A 24106-nucleotide genomic window follows, 5' to 3' on the forward strand; every position below is an offset into this window, starting at 1 on the left:
GAATGGGTCTGGGTTTCTCCTCTGGAAGAAGAAGACAATGTAGAAGGATATTTCTCTCATAGAATCATAGAATTGTCAGAGTTGGAAGGGACCTCAAGGATCAGCCAGTTCCAACCCCCCTGCCATGGGCAGGGACACCTCACACTACAGCAGGTTGCTCACAGCCGCATCCAGCCTGGCCTTAAAAACCTCCAGGGATGAGGCTTCCACCACCTCCCTGGGCAACCTGTTCCAGTGTCTCACCACCCTCATGGGGAAGAATTTCTTCCTGACATCAAATCTGAACCCATCCATTTCTAGATTTGTGCCGTTCCCCACAGTTCTATCATTACCTGACACCCTAAAAAGTCCCTCCCCAGCTTTCTTGGATGTCCCTTTAAGATACTGGCAGGCCACAATAAGGTCTCCTTGGAGCCTTCTCTTCTCCAGACTGAGAAGTCTGGTGGTGGTAATGTGGGAAGGGACTTTCAACCAACCACAAGCCCCAACTCTCTGTCTTCATAGAAGAGGAGCTCCAGCCCTTTGCTCCTCCTCGTGGCCCTTCTCTGGGCGCATTTCATCATGTCCAGATCCTTCTTGTACTAGGGGCTCCAGAACTGGACACAGTACTCCAGGTGGGGTCTCACCAGGGCAGAGTACCGGGGGAGAATCACCTCCCTCGAGCTGCTGGCTACGCTCGTCTTGATGCAGTCCAGGCTGTGATTTGCTTTCTGGGCTGCAAGTGCACACTTGGTGGTGGCTCATGTTGAGCTTCTCATCCACCGATACCGAACACCAATGCTGTTTGTTTTCTCTTGGCAGCTTTTAGATTGGAGCAAAGGGGTCGAGAAATCACCAGGGAACTTGAAAAGCACAAAGCTCGAAGATGTCGGGCCGAAGTGGGAAGAAGAAGATGTCCAAGCTGTCACGCTCCAGCAGGGCAGGTGTCATCTTCCCCGTGGGGAGAATGATGCGCTACCTAAAGAAAGGGACCTACAAGTACCGGATAGGGGTCGGCGCTCCGGTTTACATGGCAGCCGTCATAGAGTACCTAGCAGGTAAACCAAGAAGCTGCTGCTGCTGCTCCTGCTGCTGCTGCACTGATCACACTCAGAAGCCAGGCGTTGCTGTGGGATGGGGTATGAACGTGTTCAGCACTTGTGAAAGTTGGGCTCTGCGAGCGCAGGATGTGATGAAATTTGCTTGGAATTTGCTAAGGCTGTTAAAGGGGAACCTAATGAGGTTCTACAAGTTCTGTATCTGGGGAGGAATAATTCCCTGCACCAGGGCAGGTTAGGGGCTGACGTGCTGGAAAGCGGCTCCATGGAGAAGGACCTTGGAGTCCTGGCTGGCAATAAGTTATCTGTGGGACAGCATTGTATCCTTTGGGTCAAGAAGGGATCCTGGGGTGCATTAAAAAGAGTTTGTCCAGCAGGTCAAGGGAGGTTCTCCTCCCCCTATACTCTGTCCTAGTGAGACAACATCTGGAGCATTGCGTCCAGTTCTGGGCTCCCCAGTTCAAGAAAGACAGGGAAATACTAGAGGCTACAAAGATGATGAAGGGACTGGAACATCTGTCTGATGAGAAAAGGCTAAGATGCCTGGGGCAGTTTAGTCTGTAGAAGGGCAGCCTGAGAGGGGATCTTACAATGTTTACAAACGTCTCAGGAGTGGGTATGAAGAAGGGGCCAGTCTCTTATCACTGGTGCCCTGTGATAGGACAAGGCAATGGACACAAACTAGAACACAGAAGTTCCACCTCAACATGAGGAAAAACTTGTTTACTGTGAGGATGATGGAGCCCTGTAACAGGCTGCCCAGAGAAGCTGTGGAGTCTCCTTCTCTAGATACTTTCAAAATCTGCTTGGATGTGTTTCTGTGTGACCTGCCCCAGGTGATCCTGCTTTGGCAGGGTGGTTGGACTTGATCTCCAGAGGTCCCTTCCAACCCCTACCGTTCTATGGAGATTATCTCCTTTGGAGGCACCGTGCTTGGTCACTTGCTTCACACAGTGAGGAGTTACATCTAGGCAGTTTTTGTCCAAGAGCAAGTTGATATGAATTAGGCTTTTGGAGCACATGTGGATGTGAATAACGGGAGATTTAAAAAAAAAAAAAAAAAAGCAAACCCACTTTGTACATCTGTTGTGCTTTTTAAGTGAAGAAGCAGTTTTGCTGGGTGTTTTTCTTGCAGAATAGTGTTATGGAATATGGAGGTTGTTCATTTGTATTTTAAAAGTCCTTTTGGCTTGCCTAAGTGTCTTTAAAAAAATGTTTCAGGGTTTAAATCTTCCTACGTATCCTGAGTTTTCTTTTCCCTTCCTTTCTGAAACTGACCTCAGAGGAAGGGGCAGGAAGGGGCATGGCGATGCAACATACTGATTATATACTGAAATATTACAATATTTCAGACTGTCCTACCATCATATCTTTTTGTTTTCTGATTTAATGTGGGTAATAGCAGCTTGGCAAACTGTTCTCACACCTGGTACAGAGAGGATTCTGGCTTCAGGTTACTTAGGTGTTACAGATCAAGACTGAGGTGCATTAGAGAATCTGTGAGGAGGCACAAGCCTGTGTGAAATGAGCTGAGTGGGTTGTGTTTCAGGAGCATAGTTTGTTGTCAGAGTGGCATGGAAGAAGTTTGCCTTGGATCCTGGTTGTCCATGTAACAGTACAGCAGTCTTTACACATACTGTGCTGTCTTTTTCACACATGAAAGCTTGTTCTGGCTACCAGCCATTAAAAGTACTCTTTCCTTTCAAAGGTGTTAGAGAAAATCTGCAATAATGATCATTTCACTATTGAGACATTTCTGATCATGCATATTATGGAAACTTCCACGTTTGTGCTGCTTAATTACAGGATAAGAATAGGGGTGTTTTGTTGTTTTGGTTTGGTTTTATTTTTTCTGAGGCTACTTCTGGAGTTGGAATGAAAAGGTAATAGCTGATGTGGAAGAAATACAAAGAAAATACTTAAGCTTGCTTTCATCTTCACTCCCAGCTCCTTCAAGAGATAAGTACAGAAAAGGAGCTGGTTTCCAAACAAAACAAATCACCACTGAAAAGCAGAATCAAAATCCAGGCTGATGAGCATCTTGTCTGTTTGTTTGATTATTTTATTTAGCTATTTTTCACTGTGTAAGAGCAAACATGTTATTATTAAGATCATTTAATCATAAAGATCAGTTCTCTTAAGTGATTTTGGAGAAGATCTTTCACTTCATGAAGAACATGCACGTAATCATATTTGCACAGTCCAGTTTCAGACATTAAAAATGAACATTTACAACTACTCTGACAGTGGAGGCTGGTGCAGTTGTGCTGTACCAGGAAACTCTATGGCCTGCAGAGCTTATTTAGCTGTCTGCAACATGGAGTGCTGCTCAGTAGGGATGCTTCAGAAGGCAGCACAGAGCTGGGGGGGAAAAGTGAGGACAGAGGATTTGTAGTTTTTGTAGCTCCCCTGCTACCACAGATTTTCAGCCTTGTTTAGTTGGTGTGCCTATGTGTGTTTTCTAATGGAGGCTCAGGGCCTCTTCAGGAACATGATAAATAGAAATAGGAAGAAGTGTTTGCTTTACTTTATCATCGATTGCAGATCACTTACAAGACACCTACAGGCCTCTGGATATCTGAATATTGCAAGGTGAAAACCATGTTACATGAGGCTTGGCAGTAGCACAAGTTAATGTTGTTATAGTTATATATAGGTTACATAGAATTATTATAACTGAATAATGTGCTGCTTAAGGACTCTGCTGACCTTCAGGCTGGGGAGAAATACCTCTAATACCTTTTCCTTTTCCCACTCCACAGCAATCCACAGCATTCAAAGGGGTTTCTAGGATAAACATTTGGAGATGCTTGTTCTGAGCCGTGGCAATTATTCCAAGGTGTAGTAATAAACTGTCAACAGCACATCTGGTATTTGCAGCACTTTGGTAGTGCAGCCTGAGTTATGGTCATCTTTTCAGAACCTACAGTGCAGCACTGTTTGCCTATGCCCTGACCTAGAACAGTGTATGTCTTGGCTCTGCTTCTGGCTAGTAAGTGCAATTTAATTTCAATCGTTAGTCTGGTAAAGGGCAGGGTATGTGTGGGCCTACACTTTGCTGTAGGGGAAAAAAAAAATAAAAGACACTGTAGTCAACCAGGCAAGAAAATTGCTAGATGTGTAGGCTGGGAGCCCACATAAATTGTAAGGGAATGTTATTTTAAGCTGCATGGTTCCGCAGAGAGAGATTCGCCCCACTCTCATCCCAACCCTCTATACATTGTAATAAAATGGAGTAATGTTTCTGAGCAAACAGCTCTTGCTTGTGGGTTGTGGTCCTTCCAACCCAAGTTTCTGTGCTCTATCCAGAGTTTTGTTTGAAGAGTTTAAAAAGTGGACAGTTCAGGTGAAAACTGCTGAACCTAATGTGTACATGTGAATATAGTCTCTGGGTTTGGGAAGCTTATGGAAACAAACTTGTGATTTTCCAAGGCTATTATCAACTGGTAAAGTTTCTTAACATTAGGTGATATTTCCAGTTTTCTGTCGTGGACTTGCAACTGTGAATGGTGGCTACTCAGGCTGAAAGCCTGCATACAGGGAACTGCATCAGGCTCAGTGTGGTGGGTTGAAATTACCCCCCAACTAATTTTGAGTATTACTTCCCAAAATGAAAATTGCCAGACTAGCTCAGAAGGTTTTGGAAGCACATGAAGCTGTGTTTATAAGCAAACTACAATCTAGAAATAATGAAATGCAATGAATATGTACAAAATGTACTCTCTCTCTCTCTATATATATATTTACAATTTATAAACAACACAGAAACTCCTCAGATCCTCCTGGATGGATGCAGGGGACCCATTCACCTCCTCCCCCACTCCCTCCCTCCACAGTAGTCAAAACAGAAAGGCCCTTGGCAAGGCCACAGAAGAGAGAGAGCAGAAAGTTCCAAGCAGAAGCAACAAAAGAAGAAAAGAGAAAGAACTGTTTGTGCCTCTGTTCTATATTGCCATTAGCGATCCAATGAATTCTGTAGCCCTTATCATTATTTTCCTTTTACATCCAATGGTCATTTATTTTACTTTCAGTCTTTGCTGTCAGGAACTAGGCTAAAGTTCCCCCTTCAAACTGTAACACTCAGTCTGGGAGGGTGGGAGTGAGGGATTCTGGTTCTTTAACTATTTCACAGAAGCAGGTTGAACCGTGAGGTACTTCTTGTTCAGTTGAAACATTCATGAGAACTTCTCCTCTAAAGAGCCAGGTGCTTCTCTGCATCAGAGCAGAGACTTGATGCTCTCCAGAAGGGGAAGGTGCTCTCTACCATCTCAGAGAAATTTGCTCTCTTTGGCCAAGCTGTAACTTTGGAAAAAAAACACAAATTGTTCATGATCAGCAGAGACTTCTTAGAGTTGAACAGCTAAAATCTTCAAAGACTTGCTCTCACTGAGGATGCTCCAGCTGCTCTCAGCTCCCAGCGCTGCCCAGCCTGTGATGGAGCATGCCTCCAACTCTCAGCTATGACAAGTGACAGGACTGCTCTTGAGCCACTCCATGCAGTGGCTTAGCATTACTCAGCCCATGGCTACAGGTGTTCAGGACATTCCCCCTCACTGCTGTTCCCAGCTGCTCCTGGTCACAGCAGTGAGAGCATGGAGGGGGCTTTCTGTGGTTGCAGCAGTACTGGGCAGGAATGGGGAGAAAGCTCTTGTGTGAAAGCAGGACCGATGCAAGATGCACAGAGGCAAGTGGCAAGAGGTCCAGGACTGGAGCTGAGGCAGGGAGTCCATGAATAGGAGTTGAAAGAAAGGTTAATCCTATTTACCGGCAGTGAGGTGGAAAGGGCAGGCTGGAATTAACTGGGCAAGCAGACTGGGAGGCTGGGAACAAGTTCCATGTTGGACAGAGAAAGGAGACTGAGAACAAACTGTTAACATTTTGGGGATGGTTATGGAGAGATGGTGTTAGAGGCAGAGACAGAGACCTGTCTAGGGGTGAGATCTGAATGGAGGACCAGTGGGGAAGTGAATGGCAGGGGTGTCCAAAAATATTGCCAGGAAACTGGAAAAATAAGGCATAGGCCAACAATTGGAGGGAGATGGCAGCTTTTGGTGAACCTAGTAAGGAAGGTTGAGCCTCAGTGTTGCTGCAATGGAGAAGAGTAGATGGGAGAAACAGAACTATCCAGGAAAGGCAACTGAGACAGAAGTCTGAGGAAAGAAGAATGGCTATGGAGCTAGGAAAGCAAGTCATGGCTGGGGTAGAGGCAGAGTGGATGAGGCCAGGGGGTTGAACAGGACCAGAGCTGTCTGACTGCATTCAGTGAGGGCGTAGCATGGACCAGCAAGTCTCCTGTGAGCAATCAGCCAGCTGATGGCCTGTACTTGTGAGGCCCTGAAGCATTCAGCCTCTTGACCAGCATCATCTGTGTGGTGCATATGCATCTTGAGCACCCTTATTCCTGGTTGCCACGTGGTTCAGAGTGCCTTTTGGCTTTTGTATGTGTTCTGTGTCACAAGCTACTAGATCCTCATGTTTTCACTTTGTCTGCAGGATTCATTGTGGCTGCAAACTTCAGCCATTCTCAGTGCCAAGCCTGTGCTTTGGCTTATCAGCACCCTTGTTAAAACACCAGCAATCACCACAGGTTGTCTCAAGAAGAGATATTTTTACCTCAACTGTTTAGCTAATGTGAAGAAGAGCTCCTCAGTGTTTTAAGGCACTTTTTTTTTTTTTGTAATCTCTCTGTGCTGTTTTTTGTCTTAGGCTTGAAAATCATGTTGCAAAACTGCAGCTTAATTCCTATCCAGAAGGTTGTGTTTGCTGGAACAGTGTAGGGCTCCACTGGCTTCAAAGTTAAAGCTCCATGAGAAGCTGGCCTCAGTCCCATTGGATTTATGAACTTTGCAACAGACACCTGCCAGAGTGCTCTGAGTGACTGCAGTCACCATCATGTAAACCATCAGCTGCATGTGTCCTATAATGCACCTTCTCACAATATAGGCAAAGAGTACAGATGCCTTTTGATTAGGAAGCAGAAGACATGTGAATGGTGTGCTGGTCAGAGGAGCTCATAGAAGATGTCAAGGGAAAGACACCTTCTCTAAACTAGGGCAGAACACAACACCATCAAATACCTCCTCCTCCAAAGATCAGCAGCTGGCATACTCTTCTATCTGTTGTATTCATCTGCTGTCAAGAGACAAAGTGAGCAGATATTTTTCTACTTGCAAATGGAGGACCAAGGACTCCATCATCTGATACATCTTTTCAGAGCAAAGGCAGTATTGGTAGACTTGTACATGGTAGGGTAACAGCAACTGTCAAAGCTTATCCTGAAGGAGAAGTGGAAAATGAGATAACCTGCTTGGAATCTCTCCAGCTCTGCTATCAGTAGTTCTCATATATCTTTATCAGTCCAGCTGAGCACATCACAAAAGCAGGCTGAGCTCAGCTGGACAAATAGCTTTGGCCTGGCTGGGATGCTTGTAGTTCCCAGACACTCCAAGTCTGTTGATCCATCAGCTAAAGAAACCTCTTTTTTCCTGTATGTCACAGGATGAGAAGGTGTAATCCCATTCAGGTCATAGCTTGGCTGCTGCTTGTACTGGTTGGAAGTCAGATATGTTCTTCCCTGGTCCCAAGTGCTTATCAAAGAGGAGAAAAGACTTCTTTAAAAGTACTGGATGTTGTGTAGCATCAAGTGGGTGATTCTGGGCATTACCCTGTTGACCAGCATTTGATGCCTATCTGAGGCCAAGGTGACCTGTGGAGTGCACAAATGAGCTTGTTTGCTCGTAGCCATCTGTGCTGAAGATCTCCGAGGTTATGCTTCCAGTGTGGAGGCATCTTGAGTGAGTTTTGAATCTTGAGGGGAAGCAAGAGTGTTTCAGATTTCACTTTAATACTTAGTGCTGAGAGGATGTAAAGAAAACCCAATTCATGCCTGAGAATCTCAGGGTGCCTGATTTCAAGAGTGCTTGTTACAGTGTAGGGCTTTATTATGGGGCCTGTATTCTCAGACTAGTCTCCTTCAGGTTTAGGTGACCTGAGCTGCCAAGATGTTTCTACATAAAGTAGTTTCTTTAGGGATCTGTTCTTACCAGCAGAGGATGTAAAAACTGAAGCCTTCAGGTTCGATGTTGCATTTTGCAAGTGCCATTTTGTCTCGTAAGACTAAGAGTCGCTGCCTCCAGCATTAGAAAAATATGCAGCTAGAATACAGCTAGAGAGAGAGGTAAGGCAATTATTTACCTATGCAAATAACTGGCATCCTTTGATAAGTTATTGATATGCATAAACATAGTCTCTCTACCTTGGATTCCCTTCTTCCTGGTGTCCTGTGGTAGAAGAAAAGTGGCTGGCGTTTGAGTGTTCTGCGTTTTTTGCTCTTGACATTAGGCAGAGGACATTTGAGTGCACCATCAGGATGCTGCTGGCCAAAGGACCCAGAGCCTGGGGGAGTGGGGTGAGCACACAGGTAGCAGGATGTGCCTGTTGTTGGCACATCTGAAAGAACTTCAGTTACCATGCAGGTAAGTATGTGTTGGTTTTGTTTTCCTCCTGATGCAACTTTCCTCTGCTATCAGCACCCACTGGAGAAATCTGGGTCTCTCTTCTTGCTCTCTGCTGGTCTGCACAATGGATGGTGATCTGTTCCTGCTCTCTGCTGCTGCATTGTCTCCACTGGCAGAGGTCTGGCAGTTGGGTCTGAAACATCCAGCTCTGCAGCCCTCACGGGGGCAAATACAGCTGAATTATGCAGGATCTCTTTTCAGTCTCCTTATTTAAAGTCCACGTCCAAGGCTTTTAAGTTAGGAAATGCCAGAGCTGAGGTTGCTGGCCCAACTTTTAGTGTAGGCCCAGTGTGGTGTGGTATCATTTCTGATTGTCTGTCACACACTGCTTTTCCCTTGTGGCAGTGGTCTAGTGATCACAACCAGGGTTCTGTTGTTTCCTAACATCCAAGTGCTTGTCTTCACAACTTGGATAGCCTTCCTTGGAAGTGGTGCATGAATAGTTGTGAACAGCACTGGCTGTTTCTTAAACAATTCACAGTGAATGAGCACAAAACTCTAAACAATGGCTTTTCCATCTCCCAACGTTCAGTTAAGTATGTGTGCTGCATAGTAGTGAAAAGTGGATGACAAGTATGGACTTTTGTTATTTTAACTGAGTGAAATTGAAAGCTTGTATTTTTCCCATGAGCTTAAACCTCTTGTTGAAATCCTTTGGATTTTAGCCAGAGAGCATTTATGGAGATTTCCACTCTTCTTTTTTTTTTTTTTCCCATGTAGGTTGATCTTTTTATAATGGTTACAGTTCTTTGTTTACTTGAATAAAAGGGAGTAAGACATCATTAATCTCCAAGGGCTGCAGCACCTCTGCTGTGAGGCCAGGCTGAGAGAGCTGGGGCTGTTCAGCCTTCTGGTGGCCTTTCAGGACTTAAAGGGACCTATAAGAAGGTTTGGGACAGATTTTTAGCAGGGCCTGTTGTGACAGAACAAGGAATGATGGCTTGAAACTACAAGAGGAAGATTTAGACTGGAGAGAAGGAAGGAATTTTTAACACTGAGGGTGGTGAGATCCTGTCCTAGCTTGACCAGTGAGGTGGCATATACCCCATCCTTGGAACCATTCCAGGTGAGGTAGGCTGGGGCTCTGAGCAACCTGCTGTGGTTGTAGATGTCTCTGCTGACTGCAGTGGGGTTGGACTAAGCGACCTTTAAAGGTTCTTTCCAACCCTACCCATACTACGATGATTTGAGGATGATGATTAATAGGACACTGATGGGCTGTAACTTTCTTACAGAGGTAAATACAAAACCAAAAAACAGAGGACAGGGACACTGGAAAGTTTCAAAGTAGCAAGATGTAAATATGATCTTTATGGTTATCTGGAGCAAAACATTTCCTTCTCTTTTCTTTCTCAGTGCTTTAGTAGAGTTCTTACATGAGAAATAACTTCCGAATAGAGGTGTGAGTTAATGAATTATACTGATTGTTGCAGTTAAATAAATTCATAAAGATGTGTCTGTGTTTCCTCTCTAACAAGCAGAAAAAGCTCAGTGGCTTTAGTCACTGCAAATTTAGAGCAACTACTTTTGAAGTGACCTCCTGTTCCTGGTGATGTAGGAGGCACTTTCTACCAATAGTTCATGCATTGAAGCTCTTACGTTGTCTCTGCTTGCCTCTAAGTCAAACCTTTCATCTCTTGTTCTGAAATGAAGCTTCTCACAGATTTCTCAGTGCCCTTTAATGCCAAATTGCAGCATTGCCTGGCTAGTTTGTTGGCTTTCAAAGTATCTCTTTAAATGCACCTCAGTCTTTGTCTTACCTGGTCCTGAGAATCCTTGCTGTTTTGTCAGAATTGTCTGTGCTAGGTTTGGGGTTCCAGTGCATGCTTTGCTTGTTTTATTGTCACAGGGTTAACTGCCTAATTTGGAACTGCTGATGAGCATTTTCATAGGGTGTTTCTTGGCTTTCTTGGAAAGAATTCTGATATTGGACTTGTAAAAGAAGTTACCTGAACCAAGCTTTGCATATTTTCTGCTACTTATCCTTTAGGGCATTAGGAAGCACAAATAATGGCACATATATTTACAAAGAGTTAAGTATGGTTTGGTTCCTGCCTTTCTGTAGCAAAGACCATTTAAATTGGGAAACTTCCCTCTGAGAAGGTAAATGGCTACAAAGAAGGAATGTAAAAGGTATATACAGGGTGTACGAAAGCTGCATTTTTGCTACTCATTTTTCTCTCAATGTATTTGCAGCTGAAATTCTAGAATTAGCAGGAAATGCAGCTCGAGACAACAAGAAAGGAAGAATTGCCCCCAGACACATCCTCCTGGCAGTTGCAAACGATGAGGAACTGAATCAGGTACCTGTTTCCATTGTAGTGCTGTGGCATCAGTGAAGCTTCTACCACAGAAGGTTAGGAACAATTTAGCCTGGCATGTGGATGAACACACAATTATAGGACCTGAAGAAGACAAGGTTGTGCCCACTTGAATATAAACAGAAAAAACCCCAAAGTTCTGAGATATCTTAAATCTTCTAGATAGAAATTTTGCTTCTTTTGTAGCCTGTGAGCCCTGTTGAAGTAGGTGAATTTGATGCTTAATATTTTCTTCAGGGACATCCAATCCTTAAATGTGCTATATGGAATGCCTTTTCCCAGAAGCTGTAGAAATGTGTTTTCTATTACACTGTCTGGGAGGCCCATCTTGGGTAGGGATCTGGCTCACTCTGCTATTGCTGCCTCCAAGACTGCTTCCCCCTCTGCCTGCTCAAGTCCCATTAGCACTCAGACTGTGGTTTGCAGTGCTCTGACTCTGAGGATCACTGGTGGGATCACTTCTGCTAAACTTGTTGAGTGAGAAGAGAGATCACAGCACGGGCCATGAATTGCAGCATTCAGAGGTGCTGGAAAGGTTCAGTCAGCATCAGAGGATCTCTTCTTAGTTGGTCCCATGTGAAGATGCATGACATCATTCACACTTTGAAAGATTCCTGCATTTCATTTGACTGCTTTAAATAATGAAAATGTGGTGCCCATGAAGTCATTTAGCTCTGTTTCTAGTCAAGGGGGCTGAACAGTCAAAACAGAGGCCAGGAGAGAGGGAAAAGCTTGCTGACACTACCAGCCCTTCCCCTGCTTTCATGAAGGTGATCACTGGCCTGTGAATTGGGGTCTCCAGCACAAGGACATGGAAAAGATGAAGAGGGTCCAGAGGAAGACACAAAGATGATCAGAGGGTTGGAGCATCTCACCTATGGGGACAAGCTGGAAGAGTTGGGGTTGTTCTTCTGGAGTAAGAGAAAGCTCCAGGGAGAGCTTATAGCAGCCTTCCAGTACCTGAAAGGGGCTACAAGAGAGCTGGGGAGGGGACTCTTTACAAGGGCTTGTAGTGACAGGACAAGGGGCAATGGCTTTGAGTTGTAAGAGGGGAGATTTAGACTGGAGATTAGGAAGAAGTTCTTTATACTGAAGGTGGAGAGACACTGGCACAGGTTGCCCAGGAGGTTGTGGATGCCTCCTTGCTGGAGCTGTTCAAGGTCAGGTTGGATGAGGCCTTGAGCAACTGGGCTAGTGGAAGGTGTCCCTACCCATGGCAGGGAGTTGGAACTAGATGATCTTGAAGGTCTCTTCCAACCCAAACAATTCCATAAATCTGTGATTCTGTGACTAGCTCTACTGTTGATTGTTAGGAAGTAGCCAGGCTTTGCCCCCCGTGCATCACAGCCCATTCCTGTTGTTATCTCTGCAAAGCAGGTTCTTGGGGCTTATACTTGCTTTCACAGTTTCCCTGTCAAAGGGATGTGCAACCAGTCCTTTGAGCAGGGCTGAAGTGCAGTCATTTTTGTAAGTAGTCTGCAGGCACTTACCTCCTCTTACCCTCATTCACTGCTTGTGAGTCACCAAGGGAAAGTATGCAGAAAGACCAGCAAGGGAAGAGAGAAGATTGACCAGTGCTGGAGTTCTCCAGTTTGTGCTGGCTGACCTCACTGTCACCTGCCAGATTTCTTGTTATTGTGGATTGTCTCCCTGTTAGTTTTTTGGTGGTTTGTATCTATTTTATTTTCTTCCATGATAAAGGGACAAGGTGCAGTGCTTTAGGAGGTGTAAACTCCACTTGGGTATATGTAGTGTCAGTCAGCAAAAGTAGCTTGAGTGCAGACTAAGAGAACCTATAACGTGCTGCTCCTTTACACTACTGCTTCTCCATGCAGTTGCTAAAAGGTGTGACTATTGCAAGTGGAGGTGTCCTGCCCAGAATCCAGCCAGAGCTTCTAGCCAAGAAACGAGGTGCCAAAGGCAAATCTGAGACTATCCTTTCCCCTGCTCCTGAAAAGAAGGGAAGGAAATCCGTGGTCAACAAAAAGAGTGGGAAGAAGGCAAAGTCCACCAAGGCCCGGACACCCAAAAAGGTAAGCATGAGGCACATGTGGGATTCCACAGGAGTATCAAAACCAACTCAGATTATTAGGAGGAATAAATTAGTTCTGCATTGTTTGTAATGGGGAAATGGGAGGTAGGAGCTGATATAGACACTCCAAAATTTTATTTTTTCTCTAAACCTTAGAAATAAAAGCAAACCCAGTATTTTAAAATCAGTTTCCATAACAAAAGACTTTAAAGGTTTGAGGGAAACTTTTCAGATTTCTATGTCCCCCTTTGCCATACTTTTCTTGCTAAGTGTGTAGAATCTCTTTATTTCCACACTAACTTTAGCTTTTAAAACAAAGGAAGAGGTGTTTGAAACCATTTTCTGGTTGACAGATGTCACACCTTCAGCCTTGTGCACTTACTGTCATGAGAACCCATCCTGACATGGAACATAAATATCATTTTGACAAGCTCTTTGGTTTATGTGTTCCTATGTGTACTGCTGTTAATGGCATTTAAGAGTGGCAGGAAGAGTAAATGAATCTGAACTTGATCACTGCACCTTCCCTTCTCTATCACCATCCAAAAGGGTTTAATTTGGTCAAGCAGTAACCCAAATCAGTGCTTGTAGTTTGTCATTCTGGAGTGAGTGTCTTAAAACACTGCAACATTTTTCTTTGGGTAGGATTAAAAGATACTAAGCTTTAACCTAAGCTTTTTAAGCTTGTGCTAAGCACATCTTTCTGGAGGCCTCTAAGCTTTAATGCATTTCCATAGCTGAGAATGTGCAGAATTAACTTCTAAACACAAAACAAAGTTGCTTAATAGGCTCCTTAATAGGATGCCTCTGTGTATGGATCTCAGCTACCACCTTACTTTGAATTGTGCACATGCAGAGTTTGGGACTTGCTAGGAGGAGTTAACTTCTTGGCAGTACCTTAAGTCAAATATTTAGAGATATGAAGATGTGCTTCTGTAGCCCTAGTAGGAACAGGTTTCCTGCTGCTGGAGCTAGGCTGTGTGAGGGAGCGTGTCCCACAGAGGGGATTTGGCATTCAGGCTTCAGCTCTGAGCTGTTTCACTTTGTCATTGTGACTGCTCACATGGAGGTGTGATGGCTTGCTCCTGTCAATATGGATTCAGATTGCAAAGATGTTTTTTTTCCTTCAGGTTGGACCATTTGCCTGGGTTACTAAGTTACTAAGTTGGATTTCGTGTGAGCTCTGCTTTGGTAGCAGCAAAAATAAACTAGTACACACCCACCCATAAATACAACCCTAGTTGTTAGTAAAACTACAGATGGATGTGGGTGCCCCGACTCCTAATGTGACCACAAACATATGTAGTGCCTCAGATGAACCTCTGGTGTTCTAGCATTACATAAACAGTGAAGACCTTTGTTGTTACATAATCTTTGGGCCTGTGAGTAATATATTGATCTGAGAAGATGAGATTTGTGGTAACTGATTAAATCTATGGTTGGACTTGATCATCTCCAAGGTCTTTTTCCAACCATAATGATTCTGTGATTATTGAATAGTGGTAAACGTTGATTATTTTTTCCTTTGAGAGTTTTTGCTTTTTTTTTTCTCCCTTCAAACAGAACAAACAGAAAGAGAATGAAAAAGAAGGAGCTTCAAATTCGACATCTGAAGATGGACCTGGGGATGGTTTCACTATCCTGTCCTCCAAAAGCCTTGTGCCAGGACAAAAGGTAATACACAGTTATAACAGATCGGGATCACAGCAAAGGAGCCTAGCAGAAACAGAATCAATACAGGCTGGGGGAATGACGAAATTGAGAGCAACCCTGAAGAAAAGGACTTGGGGGTACCGGTGGACAACAAGCTGGACATGAGCTAGAAATGGGCACTTGCAGGCCAGCAGGCCAATGGCATCCTGGGCTGCATCAAAAGAAGCCAGGCCAGCAGGTCAAGAGAGGTGATTCTGCCACTCTGCTCTGCTCTGGTGAGACCTCACCTGGAGTACTGTGTCCAGCTCTGGGGCCCCCAACACAAAAGAGACATGGAGCAGGTACAGAAGAGGGCCACAAACATGATCAGAAGGCTGGAACACCTCTTGTATGAAGATAGGCTGAGGTTGTTCAGACTGGAGAACAGAAGGCTACAGGAAGACCTTATTGAGGCATTTCAGCATCTAAAGGGGACCTACAGGAAGGCTGGGGAGGGCGTTTAGAAGGGTCTGTGGTGATACAATGAGGGGCAATGATTTGAAATGGGAGCAGGGTAGATTTAGGTTGGACATTTGGAGGAATTTCTTTACAATGAGAGTGGAGAGAGGTGGTTGAGGCACTGTCCCTGGAGACTCAGTATCAAACTCAATATGGCCTTGGGCAGCCTGATCCAGTTGGAGTTGTCCTTGCTGATTGCAGGGAGGTTGGACAAGATGACCTTTGAAGGTCCTTTCCAACCTGTGAATCTGTGATGCTTTTGGTCTAACACCAGTACAAAATCTTCTCTATGTTCTCCCTTGGCAGTCCCAACTTTCAGGCAAAACCCTCTTGAGCTGCTCTGATTAGTTTCTTGGCCCAAGGTGTGTTTGTTCAGTTTGAACTTGGCTGTGTTATGCCTGGCACACTGCCAAACCAGTTTTAATCTTCTAGGTTATTTATTATTTATAAAAGGGTCTTTCTGGGCCAGGTCCCAGGATCACCCAGCAACTTCTAGATGTTAGTTTGTGTCAGAAGCTTGGGTGCTCCATCTGAAAGTCATCTGTGTGGCACCTCTCACTCAATGTTCAAACTGAAGACCCTCACCAGAGCTGCAGGGCTTACCTGCTTCTCCATCTCAGCACAGGCTGTGATACTTTGCCTGGCCACAATTACAGAGCTGTCCCTGGAAAATAACTGCATGTCCTCAGTGGCCATCCAGCTGCTGGTCCCATACTTTCTGTTTCCTTGTACTTACCAAGAGGGAAAGATTTTTTTTTTTTTTCCCTCTGCCTTAATTTTCAGACCCTTTGAATGAAGGTAGGGTTTTTCTTATGGATTTAACTATGGAAATGCAGTCAAGATTTTATTATAATTTCAAGTATTGAGGTCATCTAGAAAAAATATTCTTCCTGAAATTGCTTCTGGAAGCCCTCTGTACTGATGGTGTGCCCTTTTATATGAGGCGGCACTGAGGAGTCCAGTCTGCCTGAGAGGTCTCTTGCTAAAGCAGTGATCTAGAATGTGCCAGACACATAATGGATCTAAAAGGCTCTGCTAAAAGCTGTAATCTGGCTGGGTAAGTGGAACTTCAATCTCCTTTATTAGAGTACAGGCTTCTCTTAGGTTCCCAGAAGTGCAGCTTCTCACTTTCTTCTCTGAAATGGGCAGTGCTTATTGTTCTGGTTAGGACTCAATCCTATAGCCTATCTTGGATGAAACCAAGGCTTGCTGAGCACATGTTCAGCAACTCTGAAAGTCTTTTTAATGCCTTTTGGAGTTTCTGTTCTCTGTTTGTTGCTCAAAGTGATGAGGCTGTGAAATCTGGGGAGCAGCCTTTTTTAAGCACGGTAAGACATCAGGTTTTGGGCAGTTCCTATATTGCATGGGTGGGTAAAACATTCCTTTTTTTACTTATGCCAGGAACTGAGAGGGTAACAATTACTTGGGTGATGAAGCCTCTACAGATCAGGATAGTGTTCAGCCCTTTACAGTAGTTTGTTTACTAGGGGCCAAGTGTTTCTACAGGAGAAAAGTTTTTTTTAATCTTAGCTTTCTTCTCTTTAAACAAAAGCATTTCCAAAGTCAGCCTTTTCTCTTCAAAGTATGATGCTAGAACATGAATTTTCTAGCAGTAACTTCATAGAATCATAGAACAGTTTGGAAGGGATCTTAAAGATCATCTAGTTCCAAGGCCCCTGCCATGGGCAGGGACACCTCCTACTACACCAGGTTGCTCAAGGCCTCATCCAACCTGGCTTTGAATGTTTCTAGGGTTGGACCCTCCACAATTTCTGTGGGCAACCTGTTCCAGTCACCCACTGCCCTTATGGGGAAGAATTTCTCATGTCTAATATAAATTGAGCTTCTTCCAGTGTGAAGCCATTACACCTCCTCCTGTCACTCCGTGCTCTTGTACAAAGTCCCTCTCCAGCTCTCCTGTAGGTTCCCTTCAAACAGTGGAAGGCTGCTACAAGGTCTCCCCAGAGCCTTCTTCAAACTGAAGAGCCCCAGCTCTCTCATCCTGTCTTCCTGAGAGAGATGCTCCAGCCCTCTGATCATCTTCATGGCCCTTCTGTGGAGCAAGCTCCTAAGATGTGGGCATATCACTACATAATCTGAGTGGTGTAGAAATTGATTAAAAGCAAGCTTAGTATCAGAATCACACATATTGAACACTGATCTCTGAAAGACTGAATCCAGCCTTCTTTCATTTTAGGTTTTTTTGGTATGAAAATGATTTCACACTCGGATTGCAATTACTTACTCTTTTTTTTTTTTCCTACTCTCTTGTTTTGCAGCTTTCTCTGACACAGAGTGACATCAGCCATATTGGCTCCATGAAAGTAGAAGGCATTGTTCACCCCACAACTGCTGAAATAGACCTGAAGGAGGAAATAGGTGAGGCTCTGCCACATGCAGAATAAACAGGTCTAGAGTTGGAACGGGAGCTGCTCTACTAGATGCCTGCTGAGATCCTATTCTGTTTCATCTGAACCTTCCCCAAGCCATAAAATGTCACTTAACAGCACTTCTGAAAATCAGGCTGGCTCAGGCTAGGTATAACAGGCTAATCACTCATTTATCTTGTTTTAATGATGCTTTATGACAATCAAAACGCAGATAATTTGTTGAAGCACATGAGCAGCAAAAATGTAGATGGTCATTATTATAGTCTTCAGTGGATTGTCTTTACATTTGCTTCTGACAAAAAAAAAAATCTGTGGTAGTAACACTCTGAATTGTGCTTTTCACTGTAGGATTTTACATGCTCATCTACACAGCCTTCTACTGCTCATGTGAAATATTGTTACTGCTGGTGCAGAAGTATGGAAGTTCTTCGCTGGCATCCCAGCTGGGTTTACTTCTGAAAGTAGCAGGTTTTATATGTTGAGTTAGATTTTCAGCCTTCAAAAATCGACTCCTGAAAACCCTACCTTCACTATTTTACCCATAGGGCAGAATAAGACAGAATTCATCTAGAGAATTACATTAATTTCTAGTGAAAACATACAGGGGAGGGTTCAAAACTAATCAGTAAACTTGTAGTGGTTTGAGCTGAAACAGCTCTGGTCTGAAGACAGAATGAGTTTACCCCAAAGGAGTAAATAAAAGCACACAGAATTGTAAGTTACATAGAAATACAATTTACAAAAGTAAACCAAATACAAAAGGTACTAAGGTAAAGGGATGCATTTACATTTGGAATTGACACTGGCTTAGTGCCCTCTGGCTAAGCTCCAAACTAGGCCTCTGATAGGCCTCAGTTAAGCCCCAAGATAGGCCTTCGATTAGGCCTCAGCTTGGCCTCAATGATGCAGCAAAAATATCCCCAGCCAGCCAAACCTCCCCCACACCAGGCCTGAGGTGGGCCCTGTGCTAGGCCTCGCTGCCCCCTTCCAAGGTAAGCCCAGAGCAGGCCTCAGCTATGCAGCAGAAATAGATTCCTGCCAGCCAGGCCTCACTCCCACATGGCTGAAAACAATAGCAGCAGCCACGTGCCTCCAGCAGAGAGGCCAGAGAGAGAGTGGATGGCTGGAAGGTCTGCTCCTTGTATGCAAGATGCAGGATATGGAAGGGAATCATGAATGACAATATCCTGGGTCCTCCCCTTAGGACTGTCTTGTCCTCTGGAGGAATTTATCTGTATGGTAGGATAGTTAATCCCTAACCTACAACAAAACTGTACTGAGTGGTAAACATAATCTGCTGCTGATAGAGGGAAACAGGCTAATAGGTGTACAGTGTTCTTTAAACTAATGTAGAGTTGTTTTTCCACAATGATCCTTCAAAGCCAAGGCCTTTTGCTCTGTGTCCTTGCAGGCAAGGCTTTGGAAAAGGCTGGAGGGAAGGAGTTTTTAGAAACAGTGAAAGAGCTTCGCAAATCTCAAGGACCTTTGGAAGTTGCTGAAGGTAAAAAAAAGAGACTGGGCTCTCTTTGGGGAACAGCTCATTTCATATGTTGTTTTCTCTGGAATTTCTGATCTGTTCTTGGTCATAGATGTGACATTGCTTATATGATTTAAGTGCTTCTGTTTCTTCTGCAAAGCTGTTGCTGATGTGGAGAAGACTTAAGATACCTGAGTGCACTGCAAATTCTGTCTTTGGGCTTCAAGGTGTCACCAGAAGTTACAGCAGGCTGATTAATTTATCTTAGGCAATTTATGGCTGTGTGAATCAAAAAATTAAGGAAAACTTGTGCTGTGTCACGTTTTTGTACAAGAGACTTTGCTTTACTTTTGCATTGATTCAAAAATCTGTGCCCTAACATTAAAGTAAACTACTTGTCTCTATCAGCATCGCTGCCTAAGTAGAAAACAGACTCCTCTTAGGCTCTTAAGCAAGTCCCAGGAAAGAAGATAATAATTTAAGACAAGGGCCACAAGGATGATCAGGGGGCTGGAGCTCCTCTCCTATGAGGACAGGCTGAGAGAGTTGGGGTTGTTCAGTTTGGAGAAGAGAAGGCCCTGAGGAGACCTTATTGTGGCCTTCCAGTGTCTGAAGGGGGCCTACAAAAAAGCTGGAGAGGGAGTTTTTAGGGTGTCAGGTAGTGATATGAGTAGGGGAAGTGGATCCAAGCTAGAGGAGGGGAGATTTAGATTAGATATCAAGAAGGTCTTCACCATAAGGGTGGTGAGACACTGGAACATCTTGCCTAGGGACGTGGTGGAAGCCTAATCCCTGGAGGTTTTTAAGGCCAGGCTGGACATGGCTCTGAGCAACCTGATCTGATGGAAAGTGTCCCTGCCCATGGCAGGGAGGGTTGGAACTGGATGAATCTTGAGGTCCCTTCCGATCCTGACAATTCTGTGATTTAACAGGAAAATGCAGGAAAATGTTTGCTCTCAAGCATTGTGTTGTGTTGCTGTGTTTGAAATTGCTCCTTTTACTGATTTTGAACAAGCAAAGGCTGGTAGTCACTGGAAGTCTGCTGCAAACACTTGAGCTCCAGCTTTATGGGCTTGAATTCAAGTGCTGCTCACAGGATACCTGTGTTGTTTTCATTCAATTTAGACTGGAGATTAGGAAGAAACTTGACAGTGAGTGTGGTGAGACACTGGAACAGGTTGCCCAGGGAGGTCGTGAATGCCCCTTGCCTAGAGGTGTTCCAGGCCAAGTTGGATGAGGCCTTAAGCAACTTGGTTTAGTGGAAGGTGTCCCTGCCCATGATGAGGGGCTTGGAACTAGACAATCTTCAAGGTCCTTTCCAACCCAAACCATTCTATGAATCTATGAATTTGCTCCCTATGGTCAAAGGCCTGACATATCTCCTGTTTGAAATGAAGTGGCACAGTGAAGCATTAGACAGAATTCCTCTGTGGAGGTGAACAAGTGAATAAATGAAGTTTTTCATCCTTGGGCATTAATTGCACAGCTAATTTCAGGGTCTTTCACCTGAGATTCCTGAAATTCAGATTTCTGGAGTCACTAAAAGCCAACTGATGCCATGCTGTGGACTCTGCAGGTCCTGGAGAAATATGAGGCTTTCTGCAAAATTAATGTGAGCTTCCTAATTGGACATAGCTGATGGAGACTTTCAACAACCATATTTGCTTTTCATGTCATTGTCTGCAATTACCCAGCTGTGAAGTGGGTCTATTACTCTCTAACACTCTGGAGCTGTAATGATGATGCAGGATATTTGTGCAGAGCATTCAGATGAGGTTGTGATAGCACTGCAGAAATGTCTGTTGGGGGATTAATAACCCTGTGTTCAGTTTGAGGGTTTTATACTTTGCATAAAAATCCATCCAGAGGCCACATTGAATGAGAAAGCTGTAAAATATTACTGAATGGCTGTGTGTGTTAACCAAATGAGGCTGAGGGTTGTTGGGTTGGTTTTTTTTTCAGTCTCTGAAGAAATAATGATTACAGAAGTAAGGATGAGAGAGTCAGATTATGATTACAAGTGAGCCAAATGGGGCATATTTTATTTGCTGATGTGTTTCTTTGGAGAGGTGGTGTAATTAAGAAAGTACATTGGGTTGAGAGGTGGTTGCAGGGTGGTTTCTGTCCAAAACTAAACGTAATGTTTTCATTTGTGTTAGCTGCACTTACTCAGTCTAGCGGCCTAGCGGCAAAGTTTGTCATCCACTGTCACATCCCACAGTGGGGCTCAGACAAGTGCGAAGAGCAGCTTGAAGAGACTATAAAGAACTGCTTAACAGCTGCAGAAGACAAGAAGTTGAAGTCCGTGGCTTTCCCCCCATTTCCCAGTGGCAGGTAAGGCTCTTTCTGCATGAGAGGTTTATTTATTTGGAACAACTGGTATAATTAGCTGTCAGAGAGTTGCTGATGTAGTAAGAGAGGTACCTTCTGCTCCATGGCATGAAAGGGGCTGACCCTACCTCCAGTCGGTTCCATTTGACACCATGCTTCTCCAGATTAAAGGCGCTTGAAGTGCAGTGTTCATGTGGAACAGGCAGAAAGGTCTTCTAGAGAAAAATTAGCTAACCCACAGGAGAGCAGAGTGGGCTTGCTGTGCTTTTTATTGCTTTGCAGTAATTTTCATTCTCCTAGGATGGGCTTACACCACCTCGGCTTTTATGTGCCTTCATTGTGTTGTGGTAAAGCTTGTTAAAACCTCATTCATGCTAATAAGATTATAGCACTGTAATAGTGAAGGCAAGTAACAGTTGACACAACCTCAGCTAGGTGAATGTGGGTTATTCACTTAAATCATCCCAAGATGGGATTTAAACAGACTGGTCACACAAAATCACAGAATCACAGAATGTTAGGGATTGGAAGGGACCTCTGCAGATCATTGAGTCCAACCCCATGTAAATGTGAGGGTGACAGAACATTGGAACAGGCTGCCCAGGGGGGTCGTGGAGTTTCCTTCTCTGGAGGTATTCAAAACCCACCTGGGTGTATTTCTGTGTAACCTGCTCCAGATGATCGTGCTCAGGCAGGGTGTTGGACTGGATGATCCTTTGAGGTCCATTCCAACCCCTAACATTCTGTGATTCTATGATAGCTTACTGCCTGAAAGCTGTGTTGCTGCAGATGCTGACCAGGGACTGAAAGCAGGGAAATCTGTTTGCTGGTAATAATCTGGATTGCAGTGCATATAGATCCAGAAGTTGGTGCTGACTAGTTCCCAAGCTCTTTTTTTTTGGATGGTTTTTCATATCAATAAGTAGTCTGAAATCATGAACATGAAATTAGGCGAGGAGAATCAAGTAGTACTAAACTTAGGGCAATAAAGACAAATGCACATCACAGTGTTGTCAGAGAGGGAGAAAAAGAAAAATCATAGCAAAAGCAAATCTGGAACCACATGTATCAGTATAGGTTGGGGACTGACCTATTGGAGAGCAGTGAAGGGGAAAAAGACCTGGGGATCCTAGTAGGTGGGAGGTTGATTATGAGTCAGCAATGTGCTCTTGTGACCAAGAAGGCCAAGGCCATTCTGGGATGGATTAGAAGGGCTGTGGTCAGTAGGTCGAGAGAGGTTCTCCTCCCCTTCTACTCTGCCCTGGTGAGGCCACATCTGGAGTACTGTGTCCAGTTCCGGGCCACTCAGTTTAGGAAGGACCTCAGGGAGCTGCTTGAGAGAGTCCAGTGCAGAGCTACAAAAATGATTAAGGCAGTGGAACATCTTCATGCTGAGGAAAGGCTGAGGAAGCTGGGGTCTTTAGCTTGGAGGAGACTGAGGGTTGACCTCATTAATGTTTATGAAGATGTGAAGGGTGAATGTCAGGACAGAGCCAGGCTCTACTCACTGATGTCCAGTGATAGGATAAGGGGCAATGGGTGCAAGCTGGAGCACAGGAGGTTCCACATGAACATAAGAGAAGACTTTTTCACTGTGCGGGTGACAAAACACTGGAACAGGCTGCCCAGAGAAGTTGTAGAGTTTGCTTCTCTGGAGACATTCAAAATCCACCTGGATGTGTTCCTGTGTGACCTCTAGGTGGTCCTGCTCTGGCAGGGGTGTTGGACTGCATGATCTTTCAAGGTCCCTTCCATTCTGTGATTGTGTGAAAACAGTCACTGTGCCAAGGAGCATATTGCAGAAGATGATTATTGCTACCAAAACCTTGAGCTTGGTGTCTGAGATTTGCAGGTTGCAAAACTGCAACTGTTGTGCCTTGTTCCTTTCAGCAGCACATGGGCAGAATGCTGACACAGGTGACTGATGATTGTTCTGTTTTCTTCCTCTACCACCTAGAAACTGCTTCCCAAAACAGACGGCAGCCCAGGTGACTCTAAGAGCTATTTCCACCCACTTTGATGGCACCAGCTCTTCCTCCTTGAAGAACATTTATTTTCTGCTCTTCGACAGTGAAAGCATTGGCATCTATGTGCAAGAAATGGCCAAGCTAGACGCCAAGTAGCAACAGCAGCCAAATGAAACTTTATTTTTCAACAAACTTGAGTAGCATTAAAAACATTAGAGGTGGGTTTTATTTTTTCAATGTGATGAGAAGGGGGAGTGGTAGTAGTGTGATGTGTTGTGACTTGATGAAGAGCTGTGCCTAGAGCTGAGAGGGGTTTAGTCCGATTTCTTCGTGCTGTCAGCATTCTCTAGCCATTTATATCACCCTAAGCACTTGAGTTGCCATCTCTTTTCAGGAGTTTTAGTGTTCCTTGTTCCTTTAGTTTAGAAGTTTTTAAAGAGTAACCTCATTTTAGATTTGTAGCGATGAATTTTTCTCACACAGAAACATACACACATACTTTAAAGACAGCTCTTAAAAATGTTCTGCTGCCTTTCCCCCTCTCTTGAGGGTAGAAGGTAAACTTCTGCCTCCAGCCTACAGTGAGAGAGGAAAAGGATTTTACTAGTGATGCATGAAGAGCTTCTGTTTTGCTTTTAACTCACAATAATCTCTGTAATTACTGAGGATATTTCATGGTGATTTTGTTTGTTTTATAAGAAAAAAAGAAAAAGATGTGTCAAGTGTGGTTATTGTTATAAACCAAACTTTTGCTCTGGGAATTTCTTACCTAAAGGAAAAAAAAAGAGGAAAATAAAAAAACAAACCAGCAGCATCTGGAATTAAGAGCTTGGTATCTCGCACTTAGCACATAACTAACCAGCTCTTATGGCTAAAGTACAGT

The 24106-nt window shown here is 44.2% G+C and overlaps 1 protein-coding gene across 1 annotated transcript; it reads left to right on the forward strand.

Annotated features, from left to right (window-relative positions):
- The first annotated feature begins 865 nt into the window (after positions 1-865).
- On the forward strand, positions 866-23379 carry LOC128967837 (core histone macro-H2A.2). The gene is made up of 8 exons (XM_054382082.1): positions 866-1037; positions 10751-10857; positions 12711-12908; positions 14471-14581; positions 17338-17437; positions 18860-18949; positions 21085-21259; positions 23214-23379. The coding sequence occupies exons 1-8, from the start codon at positions 866-868 to the stop codon at positions 23377-23379; spliced, it is 1119 nt and encodes a 372-aa protein (XP_054238057.1).
- Positions 23380-24106: the final 727 nt, after the last annotated feature.

Source organism: Indicator indicator, chromosome 7, assembly GCF_027791375.1.
Source record: "Indicator indicator isolate 239-I01 chromosome 7, UM_Iind_1.1, whole genome shotgun sequence".
Lineage (NCBI taxonomy): Eukaryota > Metazoa > Chordata > Aves > Piciformes > Indicatoridae > Indicator > Indicator indicator.